At 37.7% G+C, this 14,442-nt stretch overlaps 1 protein-coding gene across 1 annotated transcript; it reads right to left on the bottom strand.

The window, feature by feature from the left end:
- Nucleotides 1-3,595: 3,595 nt before the first annotated feature.
- LOC112149046 (extracellular calcium-sensing receptor-like) lies at nucleotides 3,596-8,062 on the bottom strand. Its single transcript, XM_024276492.1, has 8 exons — nucleotides 7,989-8,062; nucleotides 7,558-7,852; nucleotides 7,176-7,462; nucleotides 6,748-7,043; nucleotides 5,166-5,371; nucleotides 4,834-5,055; nucleotides 4,577-4,700; nucleotides 3,596-4,494 (listed from the first exon to the last, which is right to left on the bottom strand). The coding sequence occupies exons 1-8, from the start codon at nucleotides 8,045-8,047 to the stop codon at nucleotides 3,596-3,598; spliced, it is 2,388 nt and encodes a 795-aa protein (XP_024132260.1). The 5' UTR covers nucleotides 8,048-8,062.
- Nucleotides 8,063-14,442: the final 6,380 nt, after the last annotated feature.

Here is a 14,442-nt window from a genome sequence, read left to right as displayed (position 1 = left end):
TTGACATATGATTGGTGGGGTGTAAAATGTTCTCCACTTCTAAAATGATCGGTACAGGCCCCTAATTTATGTGTAAATCTGGCTCAGAAAGAATCAGTACCTCACACACCACAATCACTGCATGTCATGGTTGCACATATAAAGATTCAACACATAAAGTTAACTCAGTATATTGTATTTGATAAGAACTTCATTTTGTTTGCTTTTTTTTCGTCACTGCACCCCTTTCCATTGTGATATTTTGTATAATATACGTGGATGCTTGTGCAATACAGCAGTAGGGAGTGAGGAAAATTTGTTGTGTTCGGTTTCAAATTGTTGACAAAACTATTCTGTTAGGCCAGTTAAATGTTTTTATTTTGTGACTTTTCAATCCACTGCAAAAAAAAAAAAAGGTAGTCCAATGGAGAAAAAAAAACACTAATTTATGAAAAAAGTACAAGAAAGTTGTAAAATTATCTGTTCATACAGCAATTTTTAGTTTGCTAGTTTTAAGTAACTGGAAATTCAAATAAGATCGTTTTATGAATAAATAAATTAATTAAATGTTTTTTTTTTTTTTTTTTAAAGCAATCAGGTAATAATACATAAAATAACATCTTACATTATCAATCACAAGTTGATCACTTGAAAGGGAGTGGGAGGAAGCGAATTTATATAATCCCAACACGGTTCGACCTTACCATTTTCTTTACATAAATTATCAACATCAGGTTCAGGATTTATTATCAAGTTTTATACCATACAATTATAAATTCAGGTTATTTAGCCTCTTTAAGATCTCTTATGTACTTAAACTGCAAACATCCACGGACAAGTTGTTTATATTAAACAGTACCAAAAATCAAAATATACCCAGGCTATTATCATCAGGAAAAAAAACATCCACATTAATCAATACCAAAATTGGAATATATTTTTTTTTCCTTAAATGAAGGAAGAGGCTGTTGCTGTAACGTTCACGTCTGTTGATGATATTACTAAATCTGCTTCAGCTTTTGACATCAATGTTTGAGAACAGAGCCATTTTTCGCAGGCAAGTTTCATTTGTTTATTCATTAACCAGGTTAAATCTTGTTCATTAATAGAGTAATTTCAGTCTGTATTTATTAGTAAGGTAGAACTTAATGAGTTGCAAATGAATGTAGGTGTATATATATATATATGTATATATTTTTTTTTACAGAAAACAGTCAACATTGTCTCTGGAGTGCAACAGTGTCAAGCTGTTCTTCTGGCCACCATGAGGAAGAGAACAAGAAGAGTATTTGAAAAACATCCTAAGACAACTACTGAGCTTCAAGTGGATGGTATGGCTACATTTGACACACTTGTATATATTCTCCAACACTGCATATGGACTGCACAGGAACATTCAGCACATGTTCAATCCAGTCTACCCGAGAGAAGTAGTAGTGTCCCAAAAGATAAGTTGGGTAAAACAAGGTCTTTCTAGAGTTATGTATTTAAAAAAACTGACGTTTTTATTATGTACCACTAGTTCAAAACCTCAAACAGTTGTTGAGCAATTCCAGAATTTTTAACATGCTGATCACTGCACCACCAAGATCCAAAGAGGGATTCTTGTATGATTTCACAGATGGATTTCACACCTTTTGTTTTCTCTAAAACCCAATGCATTAAAAATAATCTTGTATACAGATTAAATGAAAATTTTTAACCCTTTAGGGTCCCATGCTTCTTCAGACAAATTGCTCATAATATGTTATACTCTAGGTTACAGTGGAGAGAAGATTGAAACATCAAATGGTGAAATAGTTGTTTGGTGCTGTGATAGTAGTAGATATCCTAGCCCAACATGAGCTTGCTGGGTTCAAAGAGGGTGATGGTTATTCTTAAAGCAAATGCAGACGATATGAATGGACACTTGAGGATTGACAAAGATTATTTCAGGAGAGTATGTTTTTCTTAACGTGAAAGTTTTTATTCAGAATACAATATATTATACTTTGATACAGTACTTAGCCCATCCACAGTTCTTTTAAATTGCGTCTTCTTTTTTAGACAAGGACTGAACAATAAACAATCCAACTTTTTGAGCAAAGGAAAGTATGTTTATTGAGAGAACGTTAAACAAGCACATTAAGCAGTGCTTAGAAATGGACAAAGCTAGCACAGATATATCGAAAGCATCTCTCAAAACCCTTTATGAAATCAACAGAAGAAGCAGTGTAATTGATGTTCCTGCATATTGATCTAATCAAACAAACTTTGCAAAACACAATACACATTATTTTTAAAGGTGTTGCACCAATGAAAGTTTAAATTGTTTTAATAGACCTTATTTGACAGGACAGATAGAATTAGATTATGTAAATTCAGAATTTCCCGTACTCACCTGTTGATATACAAGATACACCGTGTCCCAGACGTGTCAGCACTCTGCCAGCTTACAATAAACTGAAACAGCCACTACTGAAGCTTCTATTCTATGCGCCTTATAATCCAGTGCGCCTTATAGTGCGGAAAATACGGTAGTCCTTTTGAAGATTTTGCCTTTCCTTCTTAGCTGTGTTGACAACAAGTTTGTTAAATTTATTTTGAAATTAATTGAAATTGTTCAGGTAGTTCTTGCTCCAGTTATTTCTTTGGTATCTATATTACGACTTAAAAGTATTATAGAACACCACTTATACCAGTTTAAACCGCTTTTGCCAGAAGGCAATGTCATACCTGAGCAGCATTACACGTTGCATCTCCTCAGTCAAATCGTATTACTTGGTCCTTTAACAAGGAGCATGTGCTTTGAGTCTAAGCATCAGTATTTTAAGCAGTGGGCTTCAAAATTAGATTTATTATTATTATTATTATTTTTTTATGAGTTGCAAACCACTGACAGTTGAATGCTGTCAGACTGATATTGAACATCCAATTTTTAGAAATAAGAGTCATGGCCCGTGCTTACTGTCACAAATATTGAATTCGTTAAACAGAAAATCCAATATTTTTTGTAGGAGTAGAGGTGCTGCAATCTTTGGTTTACCTGTTTGTCTTTTTTGTTGAGTTCACATTTTGTTCCTTTGGGAATTATTTCTTTGTATGTTGTTGAATCAATAAGCCATTAAAAGAGTTGAAAATATAACCATAATTGTAAACATCCTGAATGGTAATAAGTACATAACTGGGAAATCTATGTTTATTGCAGATGTCAATAACACTTTACCAGTCTGTGGACTATTAAGGACATATAGTTGATTGATTCCACTGTTGTTATATTTTGAATATAAATGCTACAAACAAATAAATTTAAATCTGAACGATCTGGGCAATGAAGTGGCAGTACTTACTATTGCCCAGGCCACCAAATTAGTGTGTGAGCTCATTGATTATAATTCATATTTATTGTTAAGCAAAAAAAAAGCACAACAGATCAGATACTTCAAGTCTTGTTTTAGTTTTATTTCAATGTCAAAATTTCCTTGCACACATAAAATTATATTTAAACGTATAAAAAACACAATCAATATGTGACCAAAAACACAAATCAAGATGAAATTGGGAGTGGGGTTAAACTTATAGTTTATATTCTGAAATATTATAACTTACATTTTCCAAATTGCTGGCTAAGTCAAAATTATTTTTTGTTCATTAAATATTTTTTGGTGTTTTTCTCGGGCTGACACAGTATGATGAAACACTTTGGAGCAAATATACACATTATCAACCCAAAACTGGAAGCCAGAATAGCAAATATCTCCACAGCTACTGTGAATTTTCCAGGAGAGCTGACATAAGCTGGTATGAAGGTGAGCCAGACTGCACAGAAAATCAACATGCTAAACGTTATAAACTTGGCTTCATTAAAATTGTCCGGTAGTTTCCGAGCCAGCACAGCTAACACAAAGCAGAACACAGCCAGAAGTCCAATGTACCCCAACACAGCCCAGAACCCAATGGCAGAACCCAAAGCACACTCCAGGATGATCCGCTCTTTGTACGTGGAGAAATTTTTCATTGGAAATGGAGGCCTCAGCACGAGCCAAACAGTGCAGATTAATACTTGGACAAAAGTAAAGAACACTACAGTCAGTCTTTGTTGTAGAGGACCAAACCATTTCATGACATTGCTACCTGGCAGTGTAGCTTTAAAGGCCATCAAGACCACTATGGTTTTTCCAAGCACACAGGAGATACAAAGAACAAAGGTGATGCCAAAAGCTGAGTGACGCAGCATACAAGACCACTCAGTGGGAGCCCCGATGAAAGTTAAGGAACATAAAAAACACAGAGTCAAGGAGAAGAGCAGCAGGAAGCTCAGCTCTGAGTTGTTGGCCCGTACTATTGGGGTTGTTCTGTGATGGAAAAAAACTGCTGCTGTTAAGATGGCCAGACATGCTCCACTAACAGAAAAGACAGCAAGGATGATCGCCAGAGTCTCATTATTGGAAAGAAACTCTACTGGTTTGGGATGACATGAGTCCTTTACCGCATTTGGCCAGAATTCTATGGGGCACGGGAAGCAATCAGAGGAATCTAGGAAAGCACAGACAACAAAAGTAAATTACAAAGTGTTGTTAATGTGCCATAAATCTGCTTTGAAAATAGAGCATCTTACCTGTAGTGTTGCTGATCTCTCCCTCAGGACATGGTATGCAATCATAGCAACAGATTGGCTTGCCTTTCTGCAACACTCTGTGAGTTCCTGGGGGACAGCTTTCAGTACACACTGACTTTGGCACCTTTCTCAAAGACAACAGCAAATCAAATGATGAGCATTTTTGAATATTTTGCTAAGTAACGCCGAATACATATATATATATATATATATTTAAATTCTCATCATAAAATTAGAATTCTCATCAGACTGCTTACTTCTTGTCTGCCATCCATCCAGGTTAAGTTTTTGTTAATAAGAAATTCTTTATTTTTTGGAAGGGAGGCATCATAGTATCCTACTGCTACCACCTCAATATTTCCACTCTCATCCTTCCGCCAGTTGACCAATTCATAAGCAGCCACAGGATCGCCATTAACATCAAAAGACACAGAATAGCCATTCTGGGTAAAATTTACTCTCTTTAGTGCAGCTAAAACCTACAGATGTAGGAGAAAATAAAGTAATTAAAAATCTAAGAAAAAATTAATAAAATTTGGCATTTTATTAATTTTAATCTTATACAAAGTAAAGCAATAGCTTGGCTGACCTGCTTGGATTCCAACATCAAATGTTTGTCACACTGGGTTGTTGCATTTTTTTTCACACACACAACATTGTGAATAGCATGAGCTATTGCATAAACAGCCTTATACACCATGGTAGTTATTCTCAGTGGAGATGATGGGATGAATGTATTTGGAACCTTTTGTAGGTCTTCACTTCCATTGCAGACATGTTGCCCTGCATCAACATCTTAGAAAACATAGAGACAAATATTAGATTAATTGAACTTATATGACCTATACCATGCAGAATTACGTATTTGAGCTTTAAAGTGTATTATAATGTTCATTCCTCAGTATGAACAACCCCAAAATGGTATGTTGATTTTTTTTTCACGCATTCCTGAGTATTCAACTAAAAACCTGCGCTCTGGGTACCAGCCCCTCCCAACTCACGAAAATGAGCAGGTCCGATGTCTCAAAGTCAGAATAGCCCCCTTCCAGGAAAAGCCTGAGATTCCAGCGTCCACCCCAAAGTTCACCAAAACACTTCAAATTTAAATGCACAATACTGCTTATCTTCCAACTGTGTCCTGTCTCCAGTATCCACCAGGTCTAACAGATGTTTGTCACTTTAGATTGCATCCTCTAATTGTGACCTGGCTCCTTTAAGACACCCCTCCTTCTTCAGGCCGTGCACAGTCGTGCAGGTGGTGGCTGTGCTTGTTTTGTGTAGCGATGGCCAAGAAATGCTCATTCGATTTAGCGTTTAATCTTTGTGTGATGGCATACACTAAAGAACAATTTGATGAGGAATCTGCATGATATTTTGGGATGGATCTTAAATGTACCCGAGAGTGTCACAAGCAGATAAGACGGCTGCAGAAAGGGAGCAAACAATTTCTTGGAGAAGGTGCAAAGGAAACAAGCAACAAATTAGACGAACAGGTTTGAACATGGATTATTGACCAAAGATGGACAGGTGTGTGTGTCTCCAGGAACATGAATGACATGGCATCGAAGAGGAGTTGCGATATGAGCCAGTGCTAATTAAAGAATAACAAAATGTTCTCATTATTTCAATGAATCCTGAAATGTCCATCTGGAGTTGTCTGGGTTTCTTGACCAAATTTTACTGCAAAACGAATTTATTAACCATCAAAATTCTGTCTGTGTATGCCCAATGTGTATAAGCAGATACACAATCTGCACATCCATCTTCACAAAAATTGTTTGTTTTTGTGGGTAAAATGCAGACAAGCTGCTGAGGCCAGCTTTAGGATGTCACCATGAACTAGGCGGCATGCACAAAGAGAGAACGGCGTCTTACTTCTGAGTAGAAAAACAATTCACAGAAATAACTCATATTTCATAATTAATGTGTTCTTTCATTTCGAAAAAGTAACATATGATCATATATATGGATATTGTTTCTTCTGAAAGGCTTAAGAAAAGTTACCATGATGTTCTTCACATAAATGCACTTTTTTGGCTCCTCATATACATTGACAATAAACAATTAATCCTAAACCCTGTTGACATTTTACTAAGACTTTTTTAAAATACATTTCTCTAGCATACTAATACAGTTTTACCAAACCAGATATATTCAAGAAACGGAATCACCTTTCCTCAGTGTGCATTTGAATGTCTCCTCCCAAAACTGAGTCAGCACTGCAGATGCTGCCACTTCAGAAGGAGAGAGATCCAGCAGAAAATCTCTCAGCCCTGGAATGTCAGATCTTGGAATACCAAATCCAATGGCCCCTTCACAGAATGTGAATTTATGCAAATTTGTGTCCGTAATCCAGGACTCACTGCCTATCCATTGACGAGATGGTGAAGGTTTCCTGGCAAGTTCTTCCAACAAAACTTTCATTTCTCCAGCGGCAGTAAAGGCAACAATGACCTTAGCTGTTGACCTAAGGACACGATACATTTTTTTTATTGATTAAAAATGTTCATGTCATCCCTTTTCTATTTTAACAGAATTAAACGCAGGAGAAACAGACAAAAGAAAGAATGTGCAAATTTCCAACGCAACACAACATTACCTGCGAATGACATCTGCCACTTTCTGGGTTTTATAAGGCTGAGTCCGATAAAAAGCTTCAGTAAACTCCACACAAATCCCTTCCTTTTGAGCTGCTTGAAGAAAAGAGGCCATCCCGTTATTGCCATAGTCTGAATCCGAGCAGATAGCGCCTATCCACGTCCAGCCAAAATGTTTCACTAGCTTTGCCAGCGCTACAGCCTGAAAAGCATCACTGGGAACTGTTCTGAAGAAATTTGGATACTGCTTCTTATCAGACAGACAAGCACATGTAGCAAAGTGGCTGACCTAAAGAAAAATAAAACAATGTTATTATCAAGTGTTCAGTTATTTTATAAAATACTTTGTTAGATGGACTGAAAATAATTGAAAGAGGTATTTACTTGTGGAATGTCAAAGGATCCAATAACCCGAGAAATGCTGATAGATGGTGTGGATCCAGACTCACCAACGACAGCCGCCATCATACCAGAGTGGGAGCAATTATTGTTTCTGTAGAAGATATTTTCACCCCCGTTTGACAGTTGAAATGCCACTTGCATGGCCACAGGCACTGCAGCACATGAGTCATGGATCTGATAACCGAGTATGATCCCAGGCAGCAGCTCTGTGCTGTTGTTAATCTCTTCAATGGCAAAGATCATTGTACGAGAGAAACGCAGTTCACGAGCATTTATGCTAAAAATAACAAAAATAGAACACAATATTTACCAAAAATAGGTTTTTAAAACATAACGGCTAAACTTTAAGACATAACATTGTAAAATGTTTAATTTCTTTTCATACATTAGTTTTCCTTTAAACTCTTACTAACCTTCCAGTGCACTTTGGTGGGTCAGGCTTGGTGTCATGACTATGAATCTCTGTGTACATATTATAGTGAATAGAGAACACACCACCAATAACAAAATCACCATCCATTGAGAATGCAGGTGAACGTGTCGTACCCCGCAGGTTACATCTCACAGAAGAAGCATCAACGTTGGCAACATCAACCCCAGTCCTTTGTGTCAAGCCAGTCAGAGATCCCCCTAAGAAAAAAACTGGGTTAATCTCAAACAAACACAGAGGCAGCAACAGGATAGTTAGGAAAGCTGAGATCTCCATCTCTCCAATGTCTGAATGTAACTCTGAGGAGGTCCTAACCTACTTATATAACATTTTCTCTTATTCTTCTGGGGGGAAATGCCCAACAGTCTTGTTTTTGAATGACACAACGAGGTTGTTATTCTTTGTTCGAGTCTTGTTATTTACCTCTGTGACAAAATAATATGAAAAGTTTTATAATGCACATATTGTTTCTTTTCCTCTAAAAAAGTGGAGACACCAAGGAAGAAAAATAGACAGTTGAATTCTGGTTGCACATTTCCAAATGTTTTAAACTGATAACCTTAATTAGGCACTGGTTCCTGAATTAGAACTCTTTTTAAATTGTTATGATGAAACATTTTAACATAATTAAACACCACATCTGTGAAATCATGGTTATATTTTCAACTCTTTTAAAGGCTCATTGCTTCAACAACATACAAAAAAATAATCACCAAAGAAACAAAATATTGTCAAAACAGCAAAAAGGGCACAGAGTTAAACCATATTACTGCTGGTGCACATTAAATGAATCAATTATGCTGCATGGACTAGCCCATTGACATCGACAGAATATCTTTTTGGGTGTCAAAATTTGGCATCGAATGAAAATGATTCTGGCAATGCTCCATAGTCCATTCACCCATACATCTTCAGATCCCTTTCAGGGTCATGTGGTTGCTGGAGCTATCTCAGCTACTGTTGGGGAAAGCAAAGGTTAACCCTGAACACATAGCTAGTCTGTTGGAGGGCCACACAAACTCACATTCACTCCTATGGCTAATTTGGAGTCACCAATTAACCTATAAAGCATATACAGGGTTGACATTTACAGGTCCCATAGCATTTTGGGTTTTCCTGACCCGTGGAGGGTTGGAAACAAGACTGACCACATCTTAAAGGGGCCCTACCATGAAAATTCTACGTTTTGAGGTTTTAAATGCATTTTACAGTTCATTCCTCACTAAAAAAAACCCCAAAGGATATTTTGATCCATTCATGCATTTAAGAGTAATCCTCTACAAATCTGCGCTGTCTGCAGCATCCCTTCCCAGACCCACGAAAATGAGCGGGTGGAAATGTGCTGACGAAAGCACAATACCAACCGCTTCCTCCAAAAAGAGTCTGCGCTGACAGCTCTGGCCCCAGACTAACCACCAAATGGTTCCCGAGCGCGGCTGTGTCTGCAGCTCACCGCTCCCCCAGGGGATGGGTCAAATGCGCTGAACAAATTTCACACACTGAGGTGGGTGACAAATAGTGGGACTTTAACTTTAACTTTAACACGAGACTCGATTTATCCCACTGTACTAGTGATGATCAGCAAAAAAACGTTAGTTTTAGATGCAGAATATCATATATCTTCCAGTTGTGTCCTTTCTTCAATAAATTTCAGCTCAAATAGGTGTTTTTTACTTTAGAAGCGCCGCTTCTTTAAGACCCCCACCCCCGGTGCGGCACAGTCGTGAAGGAGCCGCGTGTGTTGTGAAGTGTGAGTGTAGTGATGGCCAGACCTACTAAAGGCAGATATATGGAATGTGCATCCGTCTTTGAAGAAGTTTGGATTATTTTCATGGGAGAAATACAGATACAGGGATTTCTCTGGGAGGAAGTCATGGACTTCACACGCAGCGGCAGGCGGAGCTTCACGAATCGAGTCATTTTACTTCCAGGTATGAAAGACTTACGAAATATAACTAATATTTCATAAATAATTTGTTTTTTGTGGTTCAAAGGTAATATATAATAATCATACATATGGATATAGTTTACTCTGAAAGGCTGAAGAAAATCATAGTATGACCCCTTTTAAAAGAAGAGTTGCCACTATTACCGATTTGTCAGGACTACGTCGACTATTGACTTTGTTAACATTGACAAGTCAGCACCCCCCCCCCCATCTCAAAACTACAGTGCGCACTTTCTAATTCTGCGTCTGCCATTGTCTTTGACACACATGCGCAGTAGTGCTAATCCGGTTATTAGCCATGTCACAGGAAGTCCTGGGAAGGCTTGGGTACCATTAAAAACACGCAAATGGAGCTTGAAAGTGTAGGAAAGCATAGAAAAGTGTCCAGTGCAATATCTGCATGACAGAACTTGTGTTCCATGGCAGCACTGTGATAATGCATAAGGAAGAGGAGGGACTTTGGGACTGGGTATGATAACCTTGAAGAGGGATCTTTGTTTAGGTTATGTAACAAAGCTAAGCTGACATTAGCGCAAACGTATTACTAATTACTCATATTGATGGTTGTTAATGTTAACAGTGATGACGATTTTATCTGGGGGTGTAAAAGATCACTGGCGATCCGTATTGACTACTAGCCACAGTTCGGCATGCGCGTTTACTGTGCCCCTTCGGCGCACCCCGTGGATGAGAGATCAAGTTAATTTATTTTGAAGAGCTGAATAAAAACATCAGTAAACTTCTCCGTGTGGGTTTATGACATCATCCAGGGACTACCGGTGAAATGCAGCAGCTGTCCTGGTGTAATAAAGATCTGTCCTTAGATTTTCAGTACTCAGTACAATTTGATAGATTTGGCTTGCTCTCTACTGGATTTCTGGTGGGGCAAGTGGGTGGTTGACTGGAAGATGAGATGAGTATCCTTTTATGATTCATACCTTGGGTTGGGCTGGTGGAATTCCCGGCGGGTGGGGCCTTATGATAGGGCCCCCTGGTGTGGTAGGAGGGCTGTTTTCTGGGTGGGCTGGGGCTCGAGCTCTCTTTGCCCCTGTGCCCCTCAGTGCAAAAGGGACAGGGCTGTGCTCCCAGGTCCCTTTTGCACTGGGGGCATAAGGGCAGGGTACTGAGGACTGGAGATCCTCCCAGCCCTGTTCTGGGTTGCTCTGGCTGCCACTCTTGGTGTGGGATTGACCGGGCATTCCTCCTCTTTTTGAATCCTAATATCCTCCATAGTAGAACACAGATGCTCACCAGATCACAGGTGCTAGCTTACCTTTGCATAACTACTATTCATTAGTTTTTACACTATATCTTCAAAAAGCAGTCCCAGCATTTACTCCAAAAAAATTGGCACCAGGCCTGGCATTTATTAGAGACAGGCTTTTATTGGAGAACTGCATTTATTCTATTACAGACAGAATGGTGATGACTAATGGGCTCATTTTACAGTGATTGCAGATAAAAACACCAGATGAACATTTCAGTAATTATCTAATTGATGAGAACATTGCTTTTGTTATGATTGCACTGGCTTTTAATGTTTCCTTTCTCTTTGAAGCATTATCAATCTTGGTATCAAAAATCCTCTCCGCTTTCATGCAGAGCATTTTCATGGAGACATTGTCACCTTTTCATATTTTTTTTATTTATTTCTCAGGGACAGTGATCATTAAAAGCATTGTATGTAACGTGCCAGAATCACACCAGCATATATTTTTCATATGTTTTCTTTGCTCTATAACCCATGTTGAATAGTTGCTCACTTTCTTTGCACCTCCACCTGCTCCTTTTCCTGTAGCCATCTTCCCAATATCATCCATCTACATGCGCCATTCACAGCTATGTGTAGGATCCACCCCAAAATGTTGTATAGATTCGTCACCAGAATTTTCTTTGATGTATGCCACATGTGTTAAAGTTGAGGCCCGGCGGCCCTTCAGATTATTTATTTTATTGTTATTAATGGCCCGGTGTTATCTTACACTTATTTCTAACTTATATAATTTTTAAAAAATATATTTTAATGGAGAGTTAAATAGTGAAAGTTATTTAAGATTGGAATTGATTTATTCTAGAATAATATTCCTGCCTGTTTTTACTTATAGTAATCCTAAAAGGTAACGTTTTTATAAAGGTAGTTTTAGTTTGTTCATTAAATGTTTATCGTGTTCGGCCCACCACCTAAGATGTTATTTTGGAATTTGGCCCATCAATTAAAGACTATTGGAAGATATACAGTTAGCACAGGTATGTGCGAGTGAGCATTCGTTGTATTGTGTACGTTTTGACGTGTATGAGTGTAAAGGTTTTTCTGAGCCAAAAAGGTATGTTTGCAATATTTTAGTTCGTCTGTGGACAGGCGCTGCCCTTTTGGCCTATAATGATAATCTCCAGCAACTTCTTGCTTTGTAATTCAACCCACTCCTACTTTTTAATCATTTTCTAATTTATTTAACCTCTTTTTTGTTCTTCTTTTCCTCTTTCCTCTTGTCTTTCTTCTTTCTTTGATACTTTTATCTCCCAACTCTAATATCCCACTCTTTCTTTCTCTTTTCTTTTTCAATCCAGTCCAACAAGAAATATATACATAACTAACATAAATAAAGCATAGTCTCAAGTACATAAGGGATTTATACAGATATACACCTTGTGTCAGAATATCCCATGAGGAGTCTTTGAATTTGTTACCAGGCAATAAATCCAATCAACTGTCAGCATACATAAGTTCCCTCTGGCCACATTATTGGCCAATTTCAAATAATTGGTTGTGTGTCCTCTGAATGTAAAACACACATCTTAACCATCATTAACTTTATAATTAAAGTGATTAAGCTATATGCTAACTAAAAATACAGACAAACTAAAACAATAGCTTGTTAAACTTTTAATGAATTATGCAGCTTTTCTCCTTTATTTGGTTCTGTTATGCTGTTGAAACAATACTTAAATCAAATGAGGTTGGGAATCTGAATCAACAGAAAAAAACAAAACAAAAACCTGCAATTTTTTAAGGCATATATATTTATTAAAGCATAAATGTACTTTAAACCTCTAGACACACATAAACACTCAAAATATTTAATCACTAAGGAGTTTTTTATAAAGCAAAACATTAATGACAACTTTAAACTCCAGATATTCCTATAAAAAAAAACAACAACTTGATGATGCACATATAAACAAAGTGCTTTAAGACATTGCATCTTAAAAAAGTGGGAAAAATGCATATTAAAAGAAAAGGAAGAAAAGCAGGGGATGTTGGAGCCTACTTCTTTCATTGTGTCTCCTGTTCCAATAAAGGCCTCTCTTTCTGGTCACAAAAAGAGCAGTGGCTTTCTCATGCCGGTGTTCTATAAATCCTTTCTACCTGTGAATTGTTCCTACCTACGCCCACTGCACATGCAAAGACCAAATTTACATTATATTTTTCAGTTTTAACGGACTGCTTATAAATGTGTGCTACCCCTTTAATCTTGTGGTTACAATGCTGTTTTTTGTCATTTTTGTGACTTTAGGATACATTTAATGGAATGCTTCATGCAGCTAATAGAATTCTACACTTTTCATACCACACCATAACTCTTCGGCAGATACTTGCCTCTTTGTCTGTGTGCTGAACATTTCAAAATCAGGCTCTCCGAACCAAACTGATCGTGGAATTTAAATGTGTGTCAAAGAGAATGGCAGACCCGGCATTAGAAAGTGTGCACCGTAGTTTTGAAAGATAAAAAAACAAAACAAAAACAAATGTCTTTGAATTTAATAGTTGACGTAGTCTCGACTACTCATAGGAGCCCTAATCTTAACAATTATTTTTTGTTCATTAAATATTTTTTGGTGTTCTTCTCAGGCTGACATAGTATAATAAAGCACTTTGGAGCAAATATACACATTATTAATCCAAAACTGGAAGCCAGAATAGCAAATATCTCCACAGCTACTGTGAATTTTCCAGGAGAGCTGACATAAGATGGTATGAAGGTGAGCCAGACTGCACAGAAAATCAACATGCTAAATGTTATAAACTTGGCTTCATTAAAATTGTCCGGCAGTTTCCGAGCCAGCACAGCTAACACAAAGCAGAACACAGCCAGAAGTCCGATGTACCCCAAAACAGCCCAGAACCCAATGGCAGAACCCAAAGCACACTCCAGGATGATCCGCTCTTTGTATGTGGAGAAATTTTTCATTGGAAATGGAGGCCTCAGCACAAGCCAAACAGTGCAGATTAATACTTGAACAAAAGTAAAGAGCACTACAGTCAGTCTTTGTTGTGGAGGACCAAACCATTTCATGACATTGCTACCTGGCAGTGTAGCTTTAAAGGCCATTAAGACCACTATGGTTTTTCCAAGCACACAGGAGATACAAAGAACAAAGGTGATGCCAAAAGCTGAGTGGCGCAGCATACAAGACCACTCAGTGGGAGCCCCGATGAAAGTCAAGGAACATAAAAAACACAGAGTCAAGGAGAAGAGCAGCAGGAAGC

Source organism: Oryzias melastigma, linkage group LG13 (assembly GCF_002922805.2).
Source record: "Oryzias melastigma strain HK-1 linkage group LG13, ASM292280v2, whole genome shotgun sequence".
NCBI classification, from domain to species: Eukaryota; Metazoa; Chordata; class Actinopteri; order Beloniformes; family Adrianichthyidae; genus Oryzias; species Oryzias melastigma.
Note: the sequence above shows the minus strand (reverse complement) of the source record. Positions and strands in the feature narration are given on the sequence as shown.